General features: G+C 43.3%; 1 protein-coding gene across 1 annotated transcript in view; it reads right to left on the reverse strand.

Annotated features, from left to right (window-relative positions):
- sash1b (SAM and SH3 domain containing 1b) overlaps positions 1-20,858 on the reverse strand; it is an 89,378-nt gene that overhangs the window by 7,180 nt on the left and 61,340 nt on the right. The window contains exons 2-15 of the mRNA XM_037694834.1: positions 16,322-16,450; positions 15,047-15,097; positions 13,685-13,734; positions 10,495-10,535; positions 10,261-10,347; positions 8,151-8,263; positions 7,896-7,997; positions 5,994-6,123; positions 5,114-5,466; positions 2,215-2,280; positions 1,966-2,109; positions 1,756-1,888; positions 1,466-1,635; positions 1,187-1,390 (exon numbers count right to left, since the gene is read on the reverse strand). Of these exons, the coding sequence (XP_037550762.1) occupies positions 1,187-1,390; positions 1,466-1,635; positions 1,756-1,888; positions 1,966-2,109; positions 2,215-2,280; positions 5,114-5,466; positions 5,994-6,123; positions 7,896-7,997; positions 8,151-8,263; positions 10,261-10,347; positions 10,495-10,535; positions 13,685-13,734; positions 15,047-15,097; positions 16,322-16,450 (1,773 nt within the window). The remainder of the gene's footprint in view (positions 1-1,186; positions 1,391-1,465; positions 1,636-1,755; positions 1,889-1,965; positions 2,110-2,214; positions 2,281-5,113; positions 5,467-5,993; positions 6,124-7,895; positions 7,998-8,150; positions 8,264-10,260; positions 10,348-10,494; positions 10,536-13,684; positions 13,735-15,046; positions 15,098-16,321; positions 16,451-20,858) is intronic.

A 20,858-nucleotide genomic window follows, 5' to 3' on the forward strand; every position in this document is an offset into this window, starting at 1 on the left:
AATGTGTGTAGTAGAGAGCTGTATGAATGTGTGTGTGTAGTAGAGAGCTGTATGAATGTGTGTGTAGTAGAGAGCTGTATTAATGTGTGTGTAGTAGAGAGCTGTATGAATGTGTGTGTAGTAGAGAGCTGTATGAATGTGTGTGTAGTAGAGAGCTGTATGAATGTGTGTGTAGTAGAGAGCTGTATGAAAGTGTGTGTAGGAGGTAAAAGGGGACACAGATTGTGTTGTAAAGAGCTTGGAGTATCTTCATTAGATAGAAAGGAGTTGTATAAGTACATTTCATTTACCATTTTCAGCCAATGATTTTTGTTCTGTGGTTCATGAGATATTTTGCTAACAGAGCTGAATCTAACCAGTTAATGGCAAACAAATATGAACATCCTGTTAACACTTAAAGTATGTCTTTATGCTACGTCTCAGCAAATGTCAGAACAATATGTGTAAAACTGATTGAGCTCTCTATATATTTGTGTTTTGAACGTCAGTTGGCTGTGGCGGCCATCTTGAATTGGGCTGACTCTGAAGGTGGGTCAGTGGTAGAATATCCAATTATTATTTCATTAAACTCCATCCAGGGCTTCATTAGATATTTTGCTCAAGCAAAACATACAAAAAAAGCACACAAACAAATAAAACGTTGTTGGTCTTTGGTGGCAGGTGATAGATGTTTTTCCACACTTCTTATGGTTTTATTTTTCTGTACTTTATTAGCAACTACATCTACATTCTTTGCTCCATTTAAGCTGTTTGTATCTCCAAACGTTCAGCAACAGAGACGGGTGCTGTGACTTTAGCTTTATGTGACTTTAAAACTTCAAAACATTTAACTTTGACTTTTTTAGTCTTTCATTTGGCTAAACTGAGCTTTCAGTTAGCCCTTTGCTTCTTTTAGCTTCTAGCTAGCCTTTGCATAACTTCATCTAGATTTTTAGTACTTTTAGCGTTTAGGTAACCCTTCACAGTTTTTCGCTAGAATTTTGCTACTTTGGCCTTTTTGCAACGTTGGTAAATATTAGCTTCTAGCTAATCTTTTGCTACTTTTAGCTTTCAGCCAGTTTTTTGTTACTTTTATCATTGGGTGAGCATTTTGCTAGATTTAGCTTTTAGCCACTGCTTTGCTACGTTTGGCATTTAGTGTCTTAAACAAGTTTGACAAGTTTCTATCACGACTCCAGGTCATTACTTTGAGATTGATGCGATCAAGTAGTTCCTCCACAGATGTGGGTTTGGGTTGCCGGGCCTTTCTCCTCCTTCGGGTCTTTTTCGGCTTCGCTTCTTCGTTCAACACGTCCACGTAGATGAACTTGAAGGTGCCGACTTTACCGTTGAGCATGCCCATCCACGTCCCCATCGGGGGCTTACTGATGATATCGATGACATCTCCGCTCTGCAGAAAGAGGCCGGTGAAGCTCGAGAGACTTTGAGAACTTTTGCCGTTCTTGTGAGGTTTACCGCGGCTCACCTTCAGCTTGAGGGAGTCCGTGTCGTACGGACTTGGAGTGAAGTCGGTGTGAACCAGAGCACGTCCACAGAACGGCCCACGGTAAGGCACCTCATCTTCCTCTCCATCCTCGGACTTCACGCTCTCTCTGTTGCTGTTGGAGGAGTCGGTGGTGCCGACGGTCTGACCACCTACAAAAAACACAAACGCCAGGATCACGAGCTGCCACCGTTCAGATGATTGAAACCACTTCAAGCACCTGTAGGACACACAACAAACCAACGTTCCCATCAGGAAACCTGCCAACGTACTCATGGAACTCTGACCGCTGAGAGAACTCTTCAGGCTTTCCACAGACCCTCCTGGCTTCAGCTTGGGCTTCTCCAAAGAGTCGGAGTCCGTCTGAGGTGAGTGGGGGCAGCTGCAACATCGGTCTGGACTCAACTGGGATGCAGCAGCAAAATGAAACAATTTCACAACAATTTGTAAATTGACCTCACTTAATTATTTCCCTAAAGTACCTGCTCAGAGAGAGAAGAGTGATATCTCTTGGAAATGTGTTTCCTCATCGTTTCCCTCACAGACTTGACCTTTTTGCCCAAAGAAATCCGTGATGTTGGTGGAGACTTAACCTCGTCTGTCACACCACTCTCTCCATCTTTAGTCTATTTGAACATGAAGTAAGAAAAAACTCAGGTACAGCAGAAATAAAAATAAAAGTCAATAATTATTTTCAGATGATTGTTTTTAATAGAATAGTCGTTTCATACCGTGTTATCTTTGTCAGAAGATACTGAGCGGCTGGTGAGGTCAAATCCTCCAAAGCTGCAAGCTCTCTGTGAATAAATGAAAACCTCTGATGGTTTAGATTCAGGTCTCCAGATGGCAGGTCACAGTCCAGATCTGGACACCAACAATGGATCGATTGTAAAATTCAGCAGAACTAAAAAAAAAAACACCCTTGTCTAGCATGTAAGTAAGACAGCCCATGTTTTCTAGCATTTACAGTAAATACTTTTGGCGAGGCAATGCCTGGTCGTCAAGCCTTGGCTCCTGGGGCTTGGCCGGGCCAAGCCAGGAGATGAGACAGGGTGCTACCTTCATATGGGCCCACCAACTGTGAGGAGGAGCATCGAGGTTGGGTGCTGGGTGTCATACAAGCCAGGCGGCAAGCGAGGGTCCCTAGTGCCAACTCCTGGTAGTATAAACTAGCTCTGGGGACGGGGGATGTCACCTCATTGGCCGGAGCTCATGCGTGAGGTTGAACGATACCAACTAAAGTTGGACTCACCTCTATGCACAGCTGGGGTGCTGGAACACAAATCCTGGAGAGAGGCTGGATTCCTTCCTACCCTGGCCAAGGTCAAGGTTCTTTATTATCATTCTCATCACATGTGGTACATGTGGCAGAACAAAATTGTGTACACAGGGTCCCAGTTACATCCAGCAAAAATATAAAACGTAAAGAAAAAACATAGGATGTAAGATATGAACTAAGAAATATGCTCAACTACGAGTGCACTAAACACTAGTAGTACAAAAACAATACGCCGAGCAACAGCAGCACGAACATGAGTCTGTGTGAGCAGATGAGCACGAATGAACAGCAACATGAAACAGATCAGCAGCAACATGAAACAGATCAGCAGCAACTTGAAACAGATCAGCAGCAACTTGAAACAGATCAGCAGCAACATGATGTGATTCTTCACAGTGATTATTCTGGTTAGAGATTCATGAGTCTAACAGCCTCAGGGTAGAAGCTGTTCCTCAGTCTAGTGGTTCTACACTTAATACTCTTTAACCTCCTTCCTGAGGGGAGTGGGGCAAAAAGTGTGTGTGCTGGGTGAGTGAGGTCCTTCATGATGCAGGTGGTCCTCTTCCTGCATCTGGAGGTGTAGATGTCTGTGATGGTGGGGAGACTGACTCCAACATCTTCTGTGCAGCCTTCACCACTCTCTGCAAAGCTTTTCTTTCTGCAGCTGTGCAGCCTCCATGCCACATGTTGATGCTACTTAGTACTGATGCTACTTGGTACTGATGTACTTGGTACTGATGTACTTGGTACTGATGTACTTGGTACTGATGTACTTGGTACCAGGCCTCTGTAAGCCAAAGGTTGTTGATTGACTTTGTAATCATGTCATCAGACCTGTGGACCTGTTTCCTGGATACTTGGGTGAAGTGACAGGCAGAGCTGTTACCACCTGGTGGTGAGTTAGTTAACATGGGGGGGAAGGCTGCTGGACATTCGTTCGTCTGTCCGTCCGTCCGTCCGTCCGTCCATCCGTCCGTCCGTCCGTCCGTCCATTTTCTTCCACTTATTCCAAAGTCAGGTCTCGTGGGCAGCAGCTTGAGCAGGGAGGTCCAGACATCTCTTTCCACAGCGACCTCTTCCAGCTCTTCTGGGAGGACTCCAAGGTCCCAGGACAACTGAGAGACGTAGTCTCTCAGTTGTCCTGGGTCTTTCCCGGGGTCTCCGCCCAGTCAGACATGCCCAAAGCACCTCAGCTGGCTCCTCTCGATGTGGAGGAGCAGAGGTTCTACTCCGAGTCTCTCCTGATAACTGAACTTCTCAGCCTGTCTCTAAGGGAGAGTCCAGCTCTGCAGAGGAAACTCAATTTCAGCCTCCTGGATCCACAATCTCATTCTTTCAGTCTCTACCCAGAGTTCAGGACCACAGGTGAGGGAGGAACGTAGACTGACCAGTAAACAGAGAGCTTTGTCTTACAGCTCAGCTCCCTCTTCAGCAGACAGTCCTGGTAAACCCAAACACATTGTGAGAGTGAACTGGGATTGTCTGGTGGAGCCCCCTCTCTGTGCAATCACAACCTCTGGGAAAGTTTTTCTCATGTCCCTGAGGAGATCATGGACATGGACTCTGAACGGGCCACGTTCAAGACTTCTGTTGTAAAATTCCGGTTTCAGGAGGTCTAGCAGGTGACGGGTACGGGGTGACCAGAACGACTGTGGTGGTTTCTGTGGTTGCAAAAGCAAAAACTCGAGCGTGGGAAGAGCTCAAGGAATTAGTGGAACAGTGGACCTGCATTTAAATAATTCATTTTAGGAGACGCACCTTTTGTAGCGTTAAGTCATTCTCTGCAGACAGACATTCCACACTTAACTTATTTCATGTTTAGGCAGCACAACCTTTTTAGTTGTTGTGGTAATTTGTTTTAGGTGATGCAACTTTTTTTTTTAGCATTTACAGTATTTCCCACATCTGGCCTGCAGTTTGTCTCTGGTTCTTTCTGCAGAAACACGCTGCCAGCCCACAGAGAGGTACAGGCCTAAAAACAACAATAATATGAGTGGAGAAAAGTAGCAAGTCTGTCACGAAAAGAGAACATGAATAAATATATATTTTGCACGTTTCCATAGAAAAAGGTGGATCTTGGTGAATTTCAATTGAAAACCTGATTTAGAAGGTACATCTAAACACTTGCTGCAGAAACAAGTCCTGACTTTTGTTTATGTGCACCTTTTGTTTGGAGATATATTTACATAAACAGAATCCAGCTGTTGAGCAGAAAATAACTGGTTTATGATAGAAAACGTGGCAGACGGCTGCTATGACTGACTACATAAACAGACAGTAAGGCCCCGGCTTCATATAATGTGACCTCAGTGTATCCTGAAGTACAAAACAACATATCGTTCTATACTCACCCCGTGGAGACTAAGTGAGCCCAGCACTCGGTGCCGGAGCGCTTCGTCAGTTTGTGAGCGCACAAGTTTGGGTTCCTCCTCGGTGCGATCCATTTCAGAAAAAGAGCCCCCGCCTGCCGCCCTCACCTCCCCAGCTACAACAGCCTCTTGGTTAACGGGTCTCCTGCTGGACTTGCCGAAGCTCTGGGTTTGGCTGCTGCAGGTGTCCACGCTGCTGGATGACGGGGAGGAGGCGAGGCTGTCCGAGTCCCTGTCAGGGACGAGCGGTTTCTGAGGAGACGAGGCTGAAGAGTCGACCAAAGGGTTCCTCTGTCCGCCTGAACCCGGGGACCTGCTGGCGTCCCTCAGGTTCTCTGTGTGGGTGAAAAAGGACGATGTCAAAGATCCAACGTTGAAGAAATGCATTTCACCCGCCGCCTTTCATCTCACAGATTTCAACTAAAACCATTTCAAGGTAACAGACCCTGAGTATGCTCAATAATCCAGGTAGGAAAATCTAACAAAGTTAAGTCAGGTCCTCTGGACGGATCAAAACAAATAATAAATAAATAAATAAATAAATAAATAAATAAAATAAGATTAAATATAAAAAAATTGAAATAAAAACCCCAACTGCATAAAGACTATTATTTTTTTTTTTTATAGTTATCTTTATTTTTTTGAATCTGTCCAGAGGACGTGACTTTGTTAGATAACAGATAGTTACAGCTGTTTTGGTCAAACTTTGAAAATAATGTTATTAGCATCGCCGCCGCAGCTTCTCGTTAAAAAACACGATAAAAGCCAAAACAACTTAGAGGCACAGTTAAAAACTGTCACTTCTAAACTTAAACTTAAAGTCACGGTGTAAATCCGGTCGTGCAGATAACGGGTTCTGTACCTTCCACTTCCGGCCTCTTAGCTTCATCCATCCTGATCAGCTTTCTTTTAGCTTTGCGGGTGGAGCTGACGAGTTTGTGAAGTCTTTTAAACGTCACGGATTCCTCCTCGTTGTCGGACGGGTCGCCGGGCTGAAGGGAGAAACAACGAGGATCCGTTTTTACTGAAAACATGTTCTTTGTTTTGTTGTTTTCAGTTTCTTCTGTATGTTTTAGACAATTAAACGACTTCAAAAGATTCTACTTTGGGCTATTTTAACCATTCATGTGTTAAAACATTTGTCTCTGTTGGAAATAGTTAACTGTGACTTTTATTCTTTAAAAATAACTTCATATAGAAAAACATTTTATTCTCCTCACCTCCTTGTAAAATCTGCTTCTTTATTTGTGTCTTCTTATGCTGCTTTTAGCACGTAGCTACTGTTACTTTTAGCCTTTAGCTACCACTTTGCTACATTTAGCTTTTAGCAAAAAAATTAGCTTGAAGTTATTATTTAGCTTTTATTTGAGCGTTTAGCAACGTTTTTTAGTACGTTATTTTTTTCAGTTTCTAAATGCATTTACACTTTTAGTCATTTTAATTTTTAGATAATGCTTTACTACTCTATCAAATCAGCTTTTAGATAATGTTTTGCTAGTTTTAGCTTCTGTTCGGCTTGTTTTAACAACTGTTTCAGCTTCTCCAACACATTCCAGTCGGCCTCATAAACATCTTCAGTTTGTGAAAAAGTAAACAAAAAATTAGCAAATGATTTTAGTAATGATTAAAGTTATGCTAAACTAGTACAGACAGAATTATTCATACTCTTCATGAGATTAATAATTATAAGAATTAAAGTTGTGTTTCAAACTAAATGTTTGTCCTTATTTAGAATCACAAGGTTTTCAGCAGCTCTTTAGCTCTTCAGCTATTTAAAGGGAATAAACGACCACCGGGTAGTTTGGTGTCGCTCTGTGCAAAACTGTATCTAACTTTAAATAATTACAGCTAAACTGCAGCTAAAAATCAGCAAAATTGTAGATAAAAGCTGTAATATGCAAAACCACAGCTAAAAACTAAAAAAAAAAAAACTACACAAGCTCAAATTAGAACAGCTTTAACAGCTAAAATCAATACAACCATAGCTAAAAGCTAAAATGAGTAAAACTTTAGCTAAAAGTTCTAATTAGTATAGCTTTAACTAAAAGCTAAAATCAGCTAAACTCTAAATCAAGCGAACAGCTAAACTGCAACTAAAATCAGCAAACTTGTAGCTAAAAGCTATAATCTGCAAAACCACAGCTAAAAGCAAAATTTATTTTTTGAAGGAGCTGAATATATATTAATTTATTGCTGTAGATAAAATATTTGTAATTAATGTTAAATATTTAGAAAAATATAAAAAATACAAAACCAAACGTCATAACTTATCAAGATGAACACGTTGATATTTAAACGAGAACAAAGCAGAAGTTTGATTGAAAAATAAAGTAAGGAGGAAACGAACAAAAAGATCCTGACTCAGCATAAAACTCAACTTTAGAGAAACACGCAGGATGAATGTGAAAAATGTGCCCTGAACCTGAGCCCCCCATCACCCCACCCATAAAAGAGCTGTGCTGTGCATAGCAGGGGCCCCGAGCTGGATCCACCGCTCACCGCAGCACAATGGGGGGGGGGGGGGGGGGGGCGCTACCACTTTGACAACGATGAATAGAAGCCCCCGGTGCTCTGTGGGTGGGAGCGGGCCCTGAGCTGCACGGCTTTAGAGGGACCTCGGTTCACCGCCGGGACGGGGACAGAGCCAAACTGTCAACAGCTCAGCAGCCGTGGCACCTCTAAACCAGAGAGCCTCCATCACAACTCACAGCCGAAGTTTGTGCTTTGGCTGTGAGCAGGACGCCCTGACAGGTTTGACACTTACGCTGCAGCCGAACGGCTCGTGTGAGCAGGAACCGTAAGGATCCGGGGACTCTGTGAGATCCGATCGGACACTTTGCCTGTTGTGGATCTCAAACTCCTTCAGCTGTGAAAAGGATTAGCTTGTTAGAAGATGGAGCCTCGACACACACAAGCACAAACACTGTTGTCCACAATGACTGGCAGTCTGATCACAACGCTCCTAATTAATCTTATTTACTGTTTACAACAAAACAATCTGGCTTCCAGAGCTTCGTACTCGTGCAAGGGCTTCTTCTATAGAGATCATGTTCTCCTTCACCATCATCATCAGCTGAATACGCTCTTCATCACCCATGGTGATTTCACTGGCCACAAAGCCGACATCGTCACCTGCAAAAAATCATCAACAAAAAGATGATTTATGTTTTTTGCATGTAAATATACTGTAACTCCAATGGAAAGTATTGGGACATGCGTCAAATGTCAATAAAGACCAAATTCAACAATTTGCAATAAACCCAGATTTAATTCCCATTGGAACACAGTAAAGATGTTTCATGTTTAAACTAAAGTTGTACCATTTTATAAAAACATAAAATAAGGTCATTTTAAATTTTATGGCAGCAACACATCTCAGATGTTAAGATGGGAGCGAAGGCTGTAAAAACAAGTGGTACGAATACAACAGCTGGAGGAACATTTAGGCAACTAACTAGAAGAACTGGTAACAGGCCAGTAAGTCAGTAAGAGGACTGGGCACAAAATAAAAATTCTCAGAAGGGCAGAGGTTCACCAGTCTGCCCAAAGCATCATTTAAAACTAGTAGAACTTTTTCAGAATGGTGAAAAATGGGAAGAGGTTGGGCAGGCATCACCTACAGATCACAGAACCAACAGATTTCAAGCTTCTATAAGAGTTCTGCACTAAAACCAGGTCTGGTTCAGGTTCTGTTCTGGGCTCAGGAACATTTCCACAGATCATTGTCTGTAAGCACAGTTCATCCACAGATGCTGCTCAAAGCTCTACCAGGTGAAGAAGAAGCCAGATGTGAACACCATCCAGAACCGCTGCCATGTTCTCTGGATCAGAGCTCACTTCAAATGGACTGAACTGTTCTGAGGTCAGACTGGTCCAAATGTGAAGTTCTGTTTGGAAACCAGAGACGCCAAGTCCTCCGTACTAAAGAGGAACAGGACTATCCAACCTGTTTTGCTGATGGTATGGGGGTGCATTAGTGTATCTGGCATGGACAGCTCAAACATCTGGAAAGACTCAATCAATGCAGAAAAGTATCCACAGGTTTTAGAACATCTGCTTCCATCCAGGTGCTGAACTGACCTGCCTGCATCCAGATGTTCAACGACTGAAAACATCTGATGCACCACGAAACAAAACATCCAGTAAAACATCCCAGGAGTGTAGAACAGAAGAAATCCTCCATCAGACCAGAACGGGACAACAGTCTCTCCAAAACCTCCAACCGCTGGTCTCCTCTGCAGGTCATGAACGTTTACAGACTGACGGTAAAAGAAAAGAGGTTTGTTCACAGAAAACGTTGACATGTTGCTGCCATCAAATTCAAAATTACCTCATTTTCCCAAAATATTGATAAAATTTCTTAGTTTGAACTTTTAATATGGTGGCACGGTGGATCAGTTAGTAGAGCTGTCGCCTCTTCTCGAGAAGGTCGCCGGATCAAATCATGACCGGGGGCCTTTCTGGGTGGAGTTCGCATGTTCTCTCCATGCTGCATGGGTTTCTCCGGGTACTTCGGTTTCCTCCCACACACCAAAAACATGCATGTTAGACTGATTGGTGGCTCTAAATTGTCTTGTTTGTCTCCACATGTCCTTGTGATGGACTGGAGACCTGTCCAGGTGTCCCTGTGATGAACTGGAGACCTGTCCAGGATGTCCCTGTGATGAACTGGAGACCTGTCCAGGTGTCCCTGTGATGAAATGGAGACCTGTCCAGGATGTCCCTGTGATGAACTGGAGACCTGTCCAGGATGTCCCTGTGATGGACTGGAGACCTGTCCAGGTGTCCCTGTGATGGACTTGAGACCTGTCCAGGATGTCCCCCGCCCCTCACACAGTGACTGCTGGACATGGGCACCAGTGACCCCCCGTGACCCAAAAAGGTTTACTGTGTTCTACATTTTTTGTTGATTTGCTTTGTTTTTGTTTTTTTTTGAATGTCCAGAGGACCAGATTTAACTTTTTTAGATTTTTCTACCTGGATTATTGAGCATGCATCAGGATGTTTACTGTGTTCCACTGTGAGTTTATGAGATTTGAATATAACTGAATTGTGTTTTTATTCACATTTTACACAAGTTCCAAACTTTTAAAGAACTGTGGTTTTACAAGTTTCTGGTATTTATTTACCTTTGGAAGTTTGACGCATCACTCCTTTCTGAGACTTACAGAAACTTTGCCAGAAAGACTTGCTTTTTCTCTTTCCATCCCATTTACCTATGATGGCACATCGATTTATTTTAATGCACTAAGATTAATAAACCACACAAAAATGTGAAAAGTTAAAATTCTTATGCTTTAATTTAAGTAAAGACATGAAATGTGTACTAAACAAACCCGTCAGTAGGATTGCACTCGACTTACCTCCTGATCCATCGTCTGAGCTGGATTTGTGCATGGGAAGCCTAAAACACAAACAGGATCTTAACTTTAATAAAACATTAACCCACTGAATTAAAGCAGTCCCTGTTGTTCCAAGCTATTCTCTTCGTTTTCTCTGCTCTCCCTCCTCATCTCGTTGTAGCTTACCAACAGGGGCGATGCTAAGATCTGACCTTTAACGGTGCTTAGCCCCCACGATGGCTCTTGGCTTGAACAACGCACCCCATGGTGAGAAGCTTACAGCACCTAGTATTAGACCAGGTGGTCTCCCATCCAGGTACTAACCAGGCCCGACACGGCAGAGCTTCAGAGATCGGGCGTGTTCAGGGTGGTCTGGTCGTAAACGAGGAGTTTACTCGTATGGGAGATTTATTTATGACAGGAAACATCTCCGTTTAGCTCGTGCTCTGCTTCTTTTATCTTTAACTCAGTTTCAGCTTCTTCATCTAGTTTCAGCAGAACCATTCAGCATTCAGATGCATTTTTGCAGAAAATGCAATTTCTCCGGTTTGTCTCGGTGTTATAATGTCAAAGGCTTATTGTGTTCTCTGCTTGCCACAGGAAATGTCACGACACCGTTTAGTTTATAACTGCCTGAGAGAAAGACAACGTCGTAATAAATTTCATTTTAAAAGTCTGTCTTCAGTTGGGCAAGTAAATATAGAAACTCTTAATTTAAATATTCTTTCTGAAATGCTTCGGCTCTCCTAAAAATAACCTCTCTGGTTTCTGGTGTTACATGCAGCTGTGTGCTTGTAATCAGCTAAGGGGCAGCGTCCCCCCCCCCACGCTGATGACGCACGGGTTGCACACAGGAGCAGTTTCGTTTCTTGAAAGCACGTTTCTCTGACTCGTCCTATAAACAAACCCAATAAACGGAACATGCTGCTTTCTTAATACTCATCACCTAAACTCTTGGATCTCGTTCAGCTTCCAGTGACACAACATGAATAAAGTTTTTAAAAGAAACAATGGAGGGAAGGAAGGAAGTGTGAGGGTCACACAGAAATGCCTCATACGTGTGGCTCAAGGGCACAGGGAAGCAGAGGAAACGCACGTGTCCCCAGTGGTGACAGAGACAACACGTGGCACTGTCTGAGCGAACGAGCCTTCGATAAGTCAAACCTGCTCAGAGGAGAGTCTTGGTGATGTGCACCTTCACCGACCAGAGAAGACAGGAAGTCCTGGAAAGTTCCTGGAGAAACTTTGACGGGGACTGCCACGCTGCGGCCATTTTTACTTTTTGATTTGACAGTACTGTGTTGGGGTTCGCTCTCAGCTACCACTATACCAAATTACAGCTCAATGTAGCCAAACTTCAATGAGTTGTAGTATTTTTTAAGCCATGGTGGCCATCTTGGATTTTTGATTTGGACTCCGTTTGTGACGGGGAACGCTCTCAGCTATAAACACAACAAATTTCAGCTCTGTATGTGTAAAAACAACCGAGTAAAAGTAATTTAAATTTAGCTTTGGTGGCCATCTTAAATATTTTACTTGAATTCATTATTCATGGGGCATTGCTCTCAGCTACCACCACATCAAATTTTAGCATAAATCTCTAAAAATGTCTAATTTAAAGTTTGTTTTAATGAGAAAAATGGCATCTTTGTTTGCGAATGATGTCGCCATGGTAACTTGAAATGCCAATAAAAGTAAAAGCAAGTCACGGTGCCAAGACAGTCGTTGGGGGTACACGTTGCAGTTCGGGCCACATTAAAGATTAAGGAAGAGCAAGACCCTTTTCAGGTGGATAACAACAGGTGGTTGTCTTCAGGTAGTCTCCAATCAGCTGTTTTAGCTGCTAGCACACCAACGTTTAGCTCCTTGTCTGTTAAACTGGCATTTTTGTATTGGCTCATGCCAATTAGTTGTGGCGGGCATTTTAAATTGAGTTCACTCCAAAACCTAAACAAATGTAGATGCACATCCACTAATTGCTTTCTGGGGGTTTAATTGAAATCCAACCATTTGTGTCTAAGATATTTTGCTAACCCACAAATAAGGATTGTGTCAACAGTTAATGTCAAACATTTCACGCAGAATTAAAGCACAATGTGTAGCGCTTGATTTAAGTGTTGAGCTTAATGCTCAGCTACAACCGTTCCAGATTTCAGCTCCATATCTGTAAAAGTGGTAGATAAATAGCAGTTTTGTGTTTCCTGTGGTCACTTAGCTGTAGTGGCCATCTTGAATCAGGTTGACTCCAACACTGAAGCAGTTGTAGATGCACATCCAGAAATAACTTTTTTAAAGTTTCTTTTATGATCTGTCCAGTGGTTCATGAGACATTTTGCTAACAGACATACAAATACACATGCACGCAGACACAGTCGAAACTGATGGAGATGTGAAAGGTCACAGATGTTTTTCACTCGCTCCTGTGTGGCGTATTTATTTAATGAACTACTAAGGACAATATTAAATTATCCTAACAAAAACCTTATTGCTATTCACCTTCAGCCAAAGCATTTGAACGGGGGTCTGGGGGTCCGGGGGTCCGGGGGTCTGGGGGTCCGGGGGTCCGGGGGTCTGGGGGTCCGGGGGTCCGGGGGCTTGCTTCCCCAGAAACTTTTGAAAAAATCTATTCCAAACTTTTTACTTGTCAGCCATTTGATGTGCATTAAATTCTTAGGGTTAAATAAAACCCCATAAAATCAGTATATTAAATATTTATTGAAAGGTTGAGCTGATGCAAATTATTCTTGAAAACTGTTTTTTTTACACACTGAGCACCACAAGTTTGTCTGTGATGCATATTATAGTACTTTTATCACAACATATCCTTATGTACTGTAATAATAAAGCAGAGTACCCTGAAAATTCTACCAGATACACAGAACAAATACAAACAGAAAATACAAGCTGCCCTAAAACTCCACATCTGTGTCTCCAGACCTTGAGTCCAACATCTGCCCAGTAATGATGGCCACAGCAGTTACTCACTGTTCCTGGAACCTTTAGACGTTTCAGTTCCCCCACCAACACATTTTTATGACGTAAACTGGTACACCTAGCCAGCACTTGTCAAATGCAAGCCATTTGGGTGTCCCGCCCCTTCCTATGTGGGACGTGAGACAGTGGGACTGTGCCGCCCAAATCGGGACTGTTGGCAAGCATGCAATAAATACAACCCACCAGTTTCCTGCTTAAGATTTTTAAATAATTTTACCTTCTCTCTGGCTCTGGAGTAGATGTGGCACTGCTGAGTCCAAGAGACTCCTTGAAGACATCAAAACAATTCTGAATGTTACAACATGCAGTATTTACACCAGAATCAAGGCTTCAAAAACCCAAAGATGAAAGTGTAAAAGATAATACAAATGATAATAATAATAATATTAGAGCCCAACCGATATATCAGTAGTGCTGATGTAGACGTTTGGGGACGTATCGGTATCAGTGATAATTCTCCCATTAAGCACCGATATAAACACTTCTAATTTTCACCCCTAAAAATGGTGGAACCAGCTGTACTTGTACAAAGTATCCAGCAGAGGGCGCATAAAGACTACTTTCAAGTCATGGCCATTCACTTAAGTTTCACTTTCAGCACAGCCGAAGCAGGGAGCAATACTGTACTGAATACTCTGTACTGAACAGAGCATGATAAGTTTATTTTAACTGATCTGTAAAATAAAATAAATCATCAATAATAAATTATCTTCAGTCTTCCAACCCACTTGTCATTAGCTACGTGCCTCTCAAGTTAGCAAGCTAACGGGTAGATAACCTAGTATAGGCTATATTGCCTTGCATACATTATCCAGATCAATAAATGTAACGTAGAGGTAAAATATATCAGTGTTAATAACATTATCTTTGTCGTCCTCAATAAAATGAATTGTTTGTCTAAAATCTTTACTTCTCTGCAAAGAAAAATAAACTCTGCTGCGTTCAATAATAATTAAACCTTCACCATACGTGACTGACTGTTTAAACAATGAACAGGAAGGTGTTTCTTTGTTTAAGTTATATTTTTGTAACACACTTGATAACTTTATGGGAAGACTGTTTTTATGACCAGTGCTCCACTTGTAAACCTGCTGTGGGACTAAGTACAGCGTGGATCTGATTAGCTTAGTATAGCTTCAGGGTTGCTAACAGCTGTGCTAAATAAACAAGACCCGCCCCACTCGCTGTTTCTTAGATTTTTGGGGGGTGGACAAAGCTAATAAATTTTCAGTCATTATATCTGTTATCGGCAGCCGCCTGACCCTCCCAATACCGGTATCGGCAAAAGCCAAAATTTCCACATTGGCCGGGCTCTAAATAATGTTGTTTTTTTAAACAGTGAACCGGTTTGTGATGAAGACTCTGAAAGTGGTAATTCAGCAGCAGCTCTCTTATCTGTTGACATTTCACCTTGTTTTAATATTCATTCATTCCCCCGTCGAAGCTCAGCTTCAAGGGCAGTTTTCTGCCTCGCAGTGGGTCAGGCGATACTTTGTGGCTTCTTATCGAAGCTCTGCTGACGCACAGGAGAGGAAAAGTCCCCTCTCGGGGTCTGACACACTCCGAGCTGGACACTCACCTGGAGCTGCGAGCGGAGACACAGCGATGTGGCGGCTGAGTCAACCTTTCCCTGAAACGCAGAGGAAGTGAAGCAGTAAATCACAGGCTCATCATGAAATGACACCGAGTGTGAACTCCCAGGTGAAGTGTCGGTGTTACAGGATTATAGAGGTCCCAACACAAGAGAAGATTCATCTAAACATAAAGAGCAAGCTGAACCTCAAACGCCTGAAAATCATTCAGCTGAGTTTGGTGAAAAAATCAGTCCCATTCTTTTGTTTTTGTGGTGAAAGTGCCGCCCTGGAGAGACAAAACAATGTCCTAATTGTCTGAATGCCGAGTCAGCGTTCGCTCTGTTGCTTTCTGTTTACACGTGGGTTTTATGTGCTTTTTGGACTCTACTTCAGCATACTTTCAGCTCTTAACGTGTCTAGACATTCAGCTTATTTAGGACATTTCGGCTATGAGTTTTTTTTATATATAGCTTTTATAAATTTTTAAATATTTAACTTCATTTAAAATTTTTCTCTCAAAGAAAGGTTGAATCCTTCTAAACACTGTGGTCTTTAAAATCTACCGTATTTTCAGCCGTAAACGTAGCTCCGCCCTATAAGTCTCATCAGTCCAAATATGTCTAATAAAGTGAAAAAAACAAATACGTTGCTTCACCGTATACGTCGCATCCATTACGCGTCACCGCTGACGGGTTGCGTTTGTTACACGTCATGGCTGACAGTCTGGAAATGTGTGATGGTGTTGTGCCAACAATCAATTTGTTGCCAACAATCAATTTGTTGCCAACAATCAATTTGTTGCCAAATGGCGGCCGCGGGAGCATGCATGGGAGGACTTTAAAAAGATTATCACTTAAAAACAATTATTTGTTTGCTCCACATTATAGTAAAGGTGTGTCTCAGTTGAACTTTTACTTAACAAATGCACTTCAATGGTCACATTAGCTGCATTTTGCCGGGGCGGCGCAACAAAATGAAGCTGATTTGACGGTCGCTCCAGGCGAGCTGGACAAAGGTGGCAGGTTATGGCAAGCCAATTGTGTCATTAATAGCCACTTTTACCTATTAGATGACACAACAGCATGCCATACAGCTCGAGTGCCATCTAGCGGCTGAAAATGGTAGTGTTCAATATTTTCAGTCAGAATGAATGAAACCACTGTTCATCACACCAGAGCTTTAGACTAAAACATCTAGTCACACGAGATGTTGTGGAATGTGGTGGAGCTCTCAGTAGGTGTTGAGGACAATTCTCAGCTACTAAAAGAAGCAGTCTTTACCATCTCTTTGTCTTGGACTATTTTGCGTTTGCGTAGCTCCTCCATCCTTTCGCACACGTCGCTGAGGGAGGTGCCGTAATACTGAGAGTACTCCTGAGCCAGTTCATCAAGGTTCCCCACAGAGCCATCCTGCATGAGATAAAGACAACACATAAACTGACATGGCAGCAGAGATACAAAATAAACGTCCTGAAGAGAGTGAGCAAAGTGTCAAACAGCTGGTGACCTTTGCCAACAACGACCACGGTCATGATAAGCCATCTGTCACCACCACCAACAACACAAACAAACAGGAAACCCAAGAGGTAAGACCTGGGGGACATCCAGCTGGGATCCTTTCAGTCCTCAGCTGCTGATCTTCCTGCTCACTGATCCCTGCCACCTCCTCAGACCTGACCTCCCTCACGTGTGACGCAGCTACAGCTCTCGTTCTACTCGAGACTCGAGCTGAAGAGGCCACGGGTTCAGTCTGCCGTAAATCACAAGAAGCAGAAGCGCTCATTCGTATCGCCTTTTGTCCCGGCGCACACGGCACGTGTTCCTGGATGAATCCCCCCGTAGCTTCCTTCAATTGTACAAGTGACATGTTTTGTGGGTGGACAACAAATCACAGAATTTTGCTGAGTTTTAGACTAAACTTGAAGGTTAGGTCTACAAATGGTCAGAACATCCCAAACAAAGATGCTGTTTCCTGGGAATACGTGGTTTGTTACATCGACTCCAAGGGAAACCGGTGTTTTGTAGGAAATCACTGTAAAAGTAGCAGAAATGAATTACAGCGCATCAGTTCAGCATACTTTTACTAAAAGTGACTCAAGAAGAACACACTGGGAGCTAAAGTGTTTTGTGTCCTAAAAATCCAATTTTAGTTCAGAATCTGTAAAATTAGTTAGGTTTTAGTAATTTTTATGTGGCTATGGTTGATTATCAGTGGTGGCCATCTTGAATTGGGCCGACTCCAAAAGTCAATCAGTTTTAGATGGTAAATGGACTGTACTTCCTGTATATAGCACCTTTCTTTCATATCAAGATACTCAAAGCTCTTTACAACAATCTGTGCCTTCATTCACCCATTCATACATAGTCTGTACAAAGACTAATCAGAGCTTTAGATCACATTCATACACTGATGGAACACACATCGGAGGCAACGAGGGGTTCAGTGTCTTGCTCAGGGACACGTTCAGCATGTGGCTGCAGGTGGAATCGAACCCCCAACTCTTGTATTGTAGGACGACTGCTCTAACCACTCAGCCACAGCCGCCCAGTTTTAGATGCACATCCTATGTTTATTTTTTTAAGCTTCATTAAAATCTGTCTAAGCATTCATGAGATATTTTGCTAACAGACAGAGTTGACTATAAATGTTAACATATCTTCTATTAGCAGTTTTGGCACTTTGCCCCTGTCTCTACTCTTTGAATCTGCACCGCAGCCCACTGCCGGTACCAATCCCCACTCCGCCCAGTTTATGGGACCCTGTGTTCGAGGTTCCAAGCTAACCGCTCCAAGACAACGATTTTGATGCAAGCGGACAGCAGCTGTTGATTGGACAGTGGAGCTACGTCACTGAATGACCCGCCCAGTTAATTTGTTTTTTAAGTTCTCTAGTTTCTAGTTCAAAACTTTTCCTTCTTCTTTCGGCTGCTCCCTTCGTCAGGGGTTGCCTCGCACAAAGACTTGGCAGTTTTTTTTACGCCTGATGTCCTTCCTGACACAACCACAGACCACCGAGCTACCACAGCCTCTGTGTGGAGCAGAGAGCTGCATCTAGGGCGCCCCGGGGAGCAGATGGTGGGGGTTAAGGGCCTTGATCAAAGACCCAGCCAGAGTGAAGCAAATGAGGGTGGAGGCAGGCGTGGGTGTTTCACCTTTTCCACCCACATATCAATGATGTCGGTCTGGGGAGTTGAACCAGCGACCTTCCGATCACAGGCCCACCTTCTCTAACCTCTGCTCCACCACTCCCCCTATTTCTAATTCAGTGTGGAAGCTCCAAAAGTAGTGCCATGGGCCGGCGACCAGGTCCAGGCCTTTCTGTCTTCATTGGTGGATCAGAGGATTCAGCGCGAGCTGGACGGCACAAGAAACGAGCAAATCTACCAAGAGACATCGGCGATGATGGCGCAGCACGGCTGCATCCGGGCCTTTAAACGGTGTTGGGATAAACAAACAAACAAAAACAAAACAGAACTCAGATTACAGTAACGATGCCCGTCCACAGAACAGGGAAGAACCGATAAGATGAGAACTGACTCGAGTCCTACGTTATCGATGGCAAAGCGGCGTTAGAGCATGCCGTGGGCATGACTTTCAGCTACTACCTTACCAAACTTTAGCTCATATTCTGTAACTTATGATCATGATTATTATGGAAGTTTTAGATATTTTTGTGTTTGCTAAAATTGCTGTGGTGGCCATATTATGGGGCAGCACGGTGGCGCAACTGGTAGAGCTGCTGCCTCTCAGCGAGCAGGTCCTTGGTTCAAACCCCGGTCCAGGGGCCTTTCTGGGTGGAGTTTGCATGTTCTCTCCGTGCATGCGTGGGTTTTCTCCGGGTACTCCGGTTTCCTCCCACAGACCAAAAACATGCATGTTAGGCTGATTGGTAACTCTAAATTGTCCCTAGGTGTGAGTGAGAGAGTGAATGGTTGTTTGTCTCGTTTGTCTCTATGTGGCCCTGTGATGGACTTGCGACCCGTCCAGGGTGTACCCCGCCCCTCGCACAGTGATTGCTGGACGTGGGCACCAGCGACCCCCGTGACCCAAAAATGGAATAAGCGGGTAAAGAAAATGGATGGATGGATGGATGGCCATATTATGTGATTAACTTCCAAAATTATGTGCATCTAGTGACTACTTTCAAATAAAAAATAAAAATAAAACAAAAATATATTTTTTTATAAAGTAGATGCCATTTCCTGCATTCTGGTGTATTTTAGCAGGTTGTTAAACATCTACGTTTACCTACATAAGTAAACACGATTCAATAACTATTTTAAAGAGCAACAAGAAGTAGCCTGACCAACAGCTCTCCTTGTGTGAATAGAGCCTGCTCTGCTTCTCTCCCTTTCTCCTTGGGCATTTCTACTTGGCTCTGAGCAGTGCAGTGTGGTTGACTCTGAACTCTGTGCAAAACATTGGCAACTCTGAGTTGATTTCTGTTAACTTCTGTGAACAACTCTATTTTAGAAACCTTTTGTTTAGATGGGAAGTTTGGTAGGGGTTCTCTGCCATTTTATTTTTAACTAACTTTACTCCTGTTTTGTGGCCAGCCAGGGAGCCTAGGAATGGTAGTTTTAGTTTGGTTAGATAAGAGGTGATTTTGTCTTCTAGCCAGAAGGGGGCATTCTTTTGTTTGTTGTTTTGGCCTTGGAGACCCTGACGTTCATGGCTTCCCCTCTTGTCTCAAACTCTTACACAATTAAATTATTGTAATGCCAAGTTGGGTTGTTTTTGAGTTATTAGCTTTGTTTAGTTTACAATTTTTGTGTTACACCTTGCACCTCCTAGACTTATTCCAAGGGTTGTAACATAAGCAGTTATGAGTGCAGGCACAAGCACACGCTGCACCAGTAATAACCACCCACAGCGTTCTTTACCCCTCCATGGATTATAATCATCTCGATGCCTCGTTCATGCCAAACCCAGCAGTTATGCAAATGTGCTCACTGAGAAAAAGTAATGAATGCTATGTGCTCACTTGTCTCAAACCATGGCGATGTGTGACTGGCCCAACTGTCCAGAAGAGAAGCCCATTCATTTAGGATAACAACGTGCCCCCTGGTCGAGAACAGCCTGAAAAATCTGCTGCTTTTCATAATCTCACGAAACGAGGCTGAGCAACCAAGAAGCTCTGCACTGTGGCTGCCTGCAGCCGCTGTTGTGCCTCGGACTGCCACTGGTGCACATAAACGGCCCATTGTGAGACAGTCACATGACACCGCAGCACCCCCGGTGCTTCTGAGACGTGTTGAAAATGCTGTAGCTGTTTATGAGAACACTGTTTTAGAAACCATCAACTCCTCATTACGGTCATTTACATACAGACACAGAGACATCTGTTTGTACCCTGCTGGTAAAGAAAGAAAGCTTAAATCCTGCTGAACATCTGGAGGAGGAGCTCTTCAAACAGCTGGAGCAGTTTGAAGAGCTCAAAACATCATCAGTTTAATCAGGAGGAGTGGACCAGGACACCTGTGAACTGGTGGACCGGAACACCTGTGAACTGGTGGACCAGAACATCTGTGAACTGGTGGACCAGAACATCTGTGGACAGGTGGACCAGAACATCTGTGAACAGGTGGACCAGAACATTTGTGAACAGGTGAATCACATAAATCACTTAATTAACTCAAGACGTTAAGCAACAAAATATTACATTACACTTAATTCATCCATCCATCCATCATCTTTACCCGCTTATTCCATTTTGGGTCACGGGAGTCACTGGTGCCCATGTCCAGCAACTACTGTGTGAGAGGTGGGGTACACCCTGGACAGGTCTCCAGTCCATCACAGGGACACCCTGGACAGG

The sequence above is a fragment of the Nematolebias whitei genome, chromosome 21, assembly GCF_014905685.2.
Source record: "Nematolebias whitei isolate Nwh7 chromosome 21, NemWhi1, whole genome shotgun sequence".
Lineage (NCBI taxonomy): Eukaryota > Metazoa > Chordata > Actinopteri > Cyprinodontiformes > Rivulidae > Nematolebias > Nematolebias whitei.